This window comes from Poromitra crassiceps, assembly GCF_964638095.1.
Source record: "Poromitra crassiceps genome assembly, chromosome: 18".
NCBI lineage: Eukaryota > Metazoa > Chordata > Actinopteri > Beryciformes > Melamphaidae > Poromitra > Poromitra crassiceps.
Window position 1 is genome coordinate 13,143,695 of NC_139636.1, and position 7,500 is coordinate 13,151,194.

The 7,500-nt window shown below is 46.6% G+C and overlaps 1 protein-coding gene across 1 annotated transcript in view; it reads left to right on the forward strand.

Moving 5' to 3' along the window:
* LOC310792517 (voltage-dependent calcium channel subunit alpha-2/delta-1) overlaps window positions 1-7,500 on the forward strand; it is a gene marked incomplete at both ends in the record, with an annotated part of 92,594 nt that overhangs the window by 33,661 nt on the left and 51,433 nt on the right. The window contains 3 exons of the mRNA XM_083654198.1: window positions 1,268-1,327; window positions 1,976-2,011; window positions 3,686-3,815. Of these exons, the coding sequence (XP_083510324.1) occupies window positions 1,268-1,327; window positions 1,976-2,011; window positions 3,686-3,815 (226 nt within the window). The remainder of the gene's footprint in view (window positions 1-1,267; window positions 1,328-1,975; window positions 2,012-3,685; window positions 3,816-7,500) is intronic.

The following is a 7,500-nucleotide window of genomic DNA, read 5'->3' on the forward strand; positions in this document are numbered from 1 at the left end:
CTCTCTCGCTCTATCATTGTGTTCTTGTTAGACTTCCCAGTTTTGCCCTCATTTGCTAGAAAAAATCCCGAATGAGTAATGACAACAAACTGGGAAATATCATAAAGAAAGCCACTTTAACTCTGGGATGTAATGAAAGCCTAAATGTAGTGTGCAGTGTATTTCACACAGATATGCTAGACAGCCAGCGTAGATCAAGTACTGAAACACAGACGCTATTTCAGTTGTGGGTTTATAGGCAACATGTCTATGGAGAAGTTCAAACAGCCATTTGTTCCCTGTGCGACACCATTGTGGAATGATGGTAATGGATGCTGCGAGACGTGTCTGCTCAGTATGGAGGGCTGGGCATATGCAGGCTGTTTGCTTTGTGTAAGCTCTGTTAGCGTTTGCTACTGTCTGTGTCTACAGTAGCACTGTGACCTGTGATGTTTCAAGACATGTCCCAGACTGGGATTAATGATATGCGACTATTAGTCTCTCTCTCTCTCTCTCTCTCTCTCTCTCTCTCTCTCTCTCTCTCTCTCTCTCTCTCTCTCTCTCTCTCTCTCTCTCTCTCTCCCTCTGTGTCTCTCTCTCACTCACTCTCTCTCTCTCTCTCTCTCTCTCTCTCCCTCTGTGTCTCTCTCTCTCTCACTCACTCGCTCGCTCTCTCTCTCTATCTCTCTCTGTGTCTCTGTCTCTCTCTCTGAGTGAGTGAGTGAGTGTGTGTTTGTGCATGCGTGTGTGCGTGTGCGTGCGTGCATCCATACATACGTGTGTGTGTGCACGTGTGTGTGTGTGTGTGAGAGAGAGAGAGTGCGTGTGTGTGTGTGTGTGTGTGTGTGTCTGTCTGTCTGTCTGTCTGTCTGTCTGTCAGTCAGGCAGATGTGCACAGCCAAGGTGAGGGGACTTACATTTTATATCCCCCGTTATTTAGTAGTCTCCTTTTTGATTGACAGCCCCTTAGATGGGTAATCCCCTCCCTCTTGACTTCACTCAGTGTCATCTGCCGTTCCTCCTGCTCCTCTCCTCGTCTCACGGCTCTCCTCTCCTCCAGCACAACCTTTTCATCCTGACACCATGACACTGTGTGGTGCTGTGGCCTCTACTGGACAGCTCTGCGAGGGAGAGCAGAGCATAATCATCATGTCTCTGTCTCCGGGATGCTCTCCTCCGTGCTTTTTTAAAGTATTCAGTTTTGCTATAATTTGACGGAAGCTGTGAGGGAAGCGTACCTTGTGTAGTTAGTTTCCTGTCTAAATCTCTGCCATTTCTCTCTCCACAGAAACTGGCCACAGCTGCTGAGAACTTCCAGATGGAGCATCAGTGGCGAGATGAGTTTGAGGTAACAGACGGGTAGACACACACACGCACACACACATGCACGCACGCGCGCACGCACGTATGCGCACGCATGCGCGCACACACACGCACGCACGCACGCACACACACACACACACACACACACACACACGCACACAGAGGCCATGAATCCATTTCAGTGTCTGAACAGGTTCAATCTGTTTGCATGTGTATGTCATTAGTAGTGATTAAAGCTGCGTTAGTAAATAGCTTTATTGTGCATTATATGTTATGGCACATTAGAGGCCTCTCATTAGTCACACAGATGGCCTCTGCTTTCTAAGAACGACACAATTAAAAGGTGCAGTAAAGCGGCGGTCCGTGCAGTAAAGCGCTGGTCAGGCTTATTGTCACAGAGACAGTTGGCTGTCTCAGCACTTAGCATATTGCGCGGCAGGAAAATGCATCCCTCGAGCATTGCAAATGACTCCGCACGTCACGTAGCGAGGAACACACGGCACGCTCCGCCGAGAAGATCAACTCATACAGTATTCATTCAATTGGTGGGGGAAAATGAACTAATGGAGTTATACCCGCACTCGCAAATGTCGTCCCTACATAAATGTTACACTTCTCTCTGTGCAAGACTCCCTCTTTTGCTTAAGTGGGTATTTGCTTGACTTGTTTACAGGACAACGAGATCGGCTACTACAACGCAAAGGACAATGTGAGTGTGTTTTCTCCTCACAGCCATTTCCCCTCCTTCCATTGGAAAGCCCTGCGAGCACAGAGGTGACACAGAGCCACGGGCGAGTCTAATGGGGTCTCGATACACGCCGTCTCCCTCCATCTCACCTCCTCTCCTCCTGCAGTTCCCCCTCCGTTCACTACCCTCGTGTCTCCGTGTCTTCACCCCCCCCCTCCGTTCACTACCCTCGTGTCTCCGTGTCTTCACCCCCCCCCCTCCGTTCACTACCCTCGTGTCTCCGTGTCTTCACCCCCCCCCCCTCCGTTCACTACCCCTCGTGTCTCCGTGTCTTCACCCCCGCTCCTCCGTTCACTACCCTCGTGTCTCCGTGTCTTCACCCCCCCCTCCGTTCACTACCCTCGTGTCTCCGTGTCTTCACCCCCCCCCCCCCTCCGTTCACTACCCTCGTGTCTCCGTGTCTTCACCCCCCCCCCCTCCGTTCACTACCCTCGTGTCTCCGTGTCTTCACCCCCCCCCCCCCTCCGTTCACTACCCTCGTGTCTCCGTGTCTTCACCCCCCCCCCTCCGTTCACTACCCCTCGTGTCTCCGTGTCTTCACCCCCGCTCCTCCGTTCGCTACCCTCGTGTCTCCGTGTCTTCACCCCCCCGCTCCGCTTCTCTCTCTCCTCCCTCAGCCTTTTTGCTGCACTTGCCTCCTCTTTTGCCTCGTCTATTAGGCGTCTCTTCCTGCCGCTTCCTCTCCGTCACTTCTCCTCCCACCCTCTCTCTCAGGTGAAGAGGTTCCTGCCATGTTCCTCCTCTAATTGACAGATGAGATGTATGAGCTGGCTGCACTGTTGCTTTACTGTATTAGGGGAGCAGCTGTTTGCTCTCTCTCTCTCTCTCTCTCTCTCTCTCCCTCTCTCTGCCTCTCTCTCTCTCTCTCTCTCCATCTCTATATTTCTCTCTCTCTCTCTCTCTCCCTCTCTCTCCCTCTCTCTCTCTCTCTGCCTCTCTCTGCCTCTCTCTCTCTCTCTCTCTCCCTCTCTCTCCCTCTCTATATTTCTCTCCCTCTCTCTCTCTCTCTCTCTCTCTCTCTGCCTCTCTCTCTCTCTCTCTCCCTCTCTATATTTCTCTCCCTCTCTCTCTCTCTCTCTCTCTCTGCCTCTCTCTCTCTCTCTCTCTCTCTGCCTCTCTCTGCCTCTCTCTCTCTGCCTCTCTCTCTCCACCCTGCCTTCTCCCCTCCATATCTCATCGCGCCTCTCTCTCTCTTCATATATCTCCCTGTCTGCACGTCTCTCATTGATGTAAATTGCTGAATGCACAGTAGGAGTTATAAATCTCCACACGAGGGACGTAGACAATGTGAGTCTTGTTACTCCCCCCCCCGAGTGAAGATGATAAGGGAGGGAAAAACGCACGATATTATCAAGCATACAGTTGATGACGCTATTAGGTTTTTCTTAGACGAGCTGGGAGGGCGGGAAAAGTGCAGAGTGAAGGTATCGTATAGACAAGGATTTATCGTCTAGTCTAGTCTATAGTATATATAGTATATACTGTATATACGTGCGATGTTTTAAAATAAACCTGCATATGCTTCATGTGTGAGGCTTTAGCAAATAGAATCAAGAGGTTTTGTGTTGAATGCATGCTCAGCACTGCTGATAGTGTGTCTACAGTAAATAATGTAGATATTATTCTTTCTTCCAGCTGGATGCAAATGAGACAGAGGTGAAGAAGTACAGGATCCGACCAGACTTTAAAGAGGACCTGTCATTTAAACGAGTGACTGATCACAACCACACGGCCGTCCACATCCCCACTGACATCTATGATGGCTGTGAGTACGCACACACACGCACACACACACATGCACATGCACGCACACGCACACACATGCACACACACACACACACACACACACACACACACACACACACACACACATGCAGACACAAACACAAACACACACATGGTAACCATGGATACAACTCCAATGCCATTCTGAAATGTTGTTTACAGAACATGTCAGCCTTTGCCCTTCTTAAATAATGGTTAAAACTAGAAGGACACTCAGAGAGTAGAGACCTTAGCCCATCATGCTACATCCTTCCACCAGGTTTCATGACCATCGGAGCAGTAGTCATTCCCTAATCCTGCTGGCAAACAAACAAACAAACAAACAAACAGCAACGAATACATAACCTCCTTGACGGAGGTTTAAAAAAAGTGTGTGTGTGTTTGGGAAGTGCTACAGTATAATAAGATGTGCTCCTGTATACATGTGCCTTGGACTAGCCATGTGTCCTTGGGATGTGAATGGAGACTGAACTGGATTGATGGGAGCACACATGAGCAGGGCAAGGCAGCAATTTCAATTCCTCCCAATCGCAAGAAAGGTTTTGAAAATCGTTTACACGCTAAAGTGAAAATCCAGCCTATTCCTTCTGAGAGAGTTAAAGTGACCATTTTACCATTACCCTATACATTTACTATTTACAAATGTACTATTTACTATTTACGTAATTACTATTTACTATTTACATAATACTATTAACCGGAACCTCTCTAACACTGTCTGAATCGTCAACACTGCTATATCTATATAGCAGTCTATAGTCTATCTATAGCTTAACCACGGCCTGAATAATAAAATATAATATAATATAATAATATAATAAAATATACATATTTAGAAGGATTTGTTTTTCTCACATGTTTACATTTAACCCTTTAGGTGGCGCTCACCCAGAGTGACTTACAATGACTCAGCAGTACAGTAAAGGGTGCAGTGCCTTGCTCAAGGGTCCTTCAACAGGACACATATGGTTCATGCTGCGATGTAGCATGAGTCCAATTACAGGACAGCTTCTCCTAACCACAAAGATACCCTGCTGCTGCTGCTGCTGCTGCGGCGGCACTTGTGTATTTATATCTGTGTGTGTGTATGTGTGTGTGTGTGTGTGTGTGTGTGTGTGTGTAACGTGTGTGTGTGTGTGTGTGTGTGTGTGTGTGTGTGTGTGTGTGTGTGTGTGTGTGTCTGTACAATATGTAGATATGCAGTAATTAGTGTGCGGTGGGATGTGGTGCGTCAGCAGTTGCTCGGAGGCACGCAGGATGGAGTGACTCCTTCAGCATGGCCCTCGGCCTGCTGAGGAACCGTCTGGCCCCAAGGTTACGCACTCCACCTCTCTCTGAACCACAGAGAGAGAGAGAGGGGCAGAGAGGGGGAAGGTGATGGACACACACACTGTCGTCAGCCTCTGTTATGTGTACAACCGCAAGCTCAGTTTATTAGCAGCAGTTTGAACCCCGGAGTGAATTTGTCTTTTCCTAGACACCGGTCTGGCCTTAAGCTGGGCTGGGGGCCACGCCTCCTCCCGCGCCCCTCTCTCAAGGATGCTGTTTATTGGTTAGCTTAATGAGTATGCATAGGTACACACTAGGGATGAATGAAAACCGGTTTTAATGATAACCGTGATCAAATCCCTTACGATAACCGCACCGTTTCAAATTTTCATTATCGTTAAAAGCGTGGTACCGTGATTACCGTGTTACTGTGCTGTCCAGTTCGGGATTGGGATAATTTACCTGTATATATTTAAACATAAGGGATAATATTTAGATTATTGGGTCAGATTTATTTTTTGAGCTGATTCTGTAATGTGAGTGGGATTTTGTTGGGTCTAGTTGATGGGCGTGGTGTAAGGATACCTGGGGTGTGATTGGGTCAAAAGGTATAAAAGAAAGTGTACCAGGCACGTGTGGTTTAGTGTGATTTGGACGGACAATTCTGGATGCCACGGTACGTGTAAATTGTGTTTGATTTTGTGTGAATTTATTAGTTGTCCGTGTGTAGGTAATTAACAGTAATGTATGTATCTCTGTCTTTGTTCTTAGGTTATACAACCTGCTATTTGTTCAGTAAAACTACGAAACGAATTGAGTTGTGTCCGCGTCCAGTTTGTCTCCCCGTGTGCCGGGCAATAGGCATCACAGTTACCATGATTACAGTGCTTTGAAAAAGATGGTAAATACTGTCCATCATCAACCAAACTTGGCAACCGTCTCCCAGATGCAGACGTGCAGCCTTGGAGAAATGATTTCAGTGAGTGTACTGTACCAATCCTTTTTGGGTCTGAGTTTTCAATATACAACTTGGTGAATTGATTTCTGTGAGTGTATTAGTACATTGGAACATTTGAACATTTTCAGCACATTTTAACAAACCATGATACAGTAATACTGATAATAACCGTGATATTTTGGTCACTATAATCGTGCTATGAAATTTTCATATCGCTCCATCTCTAGTACACGGAGCTGCTGGGACCAGATCTGAGATCTGATCTGAAAGAGATGAGAGCAGCTTTAGGTTTGTGTATGTGTGTGTGTGTGTAGGCGTCTGTGAGTATATGTGCAATATGCAAAAGCTCAATAAGGTATGAATCTCCGCCTCCTACTGTGTACAGTATGTGTGTTCATATTGCACACATGCAGCTGTATGTGTCTTGTATGCCTGGAGAAAAATAAAAAAAGACACAGAAGATTCATACGCTATTGAGGTTTCAACTCGCCAATTTGATCTCAAGCCTATAAATGTTCCAGGAATAGCCTCTGCCCAGCTGGAGAAAATTGGATTTTGTGGGTGAAGTGGGAGTCCCAAGTTTATGGAATCGCCTTCCATAGGCAGCAGCGGTACCGCCGTGTGTGAGACCAGTATAAGATAGGAAGCAGACAGAAAGATCACAGTGTCCACATCTATTCCTCCAGTACGGGAGAGAGCGATTTACCCCCATAAGCCAGTGTCTGAGAAAGAATGAATAATTAAATAAATGAATGAAACCTTTATTTAATCTTGAGAATCATTGAGCTTTTCCTCATTTAGAATGACATCGAACTGACAATAGCAAGAGAGAAAAGAGACAGACAGACAGACAGACAGACAGATGGACGGACGGACAGACAGACGTCAAATGCAATGGTGTTCGTCCCTTAAGTCAGCCCGTGATTTTTCGGAGGAACTGGAAATTTATGCAATATATATGACATCCCAAGGCCAGACATCCGTCAAGAAGTTTCATTTTGAAGAGTATGTTAGTGATATTCCTTCAGGATCTCATGCTGGCTGCATGCTGCTTCACAGGCAGTGGGTTGATGCTTAACAGCAGGTCTGCCACAGCAGCGTGCAAATATAGCCTTAAAATATCTCGCTAGGCTCCTACTGTATATACGTCTTTACAACACCACCACTCATTTGGATTTTTGGAAGCATCAGCATGCATGTATTTTGTGTCTCTTTGTGTCAACATTTTAACAGTGGCTTTATTCCTGTGTATCAACCTGGGTAGGCTAATTAATGTATGGAAAAGTATTGTAGTGTATGTACATAATATTACTGTGTAGGTACTACAGTCAAGTCACAGCAGGAAACGCCAGCACACAAAAAAGTATTTTTGAAGGTTTAATACCTGTAGTGTGGGTATAGGGCAGCAGCACAGCACAAACAGTTTCGGCACACAGGC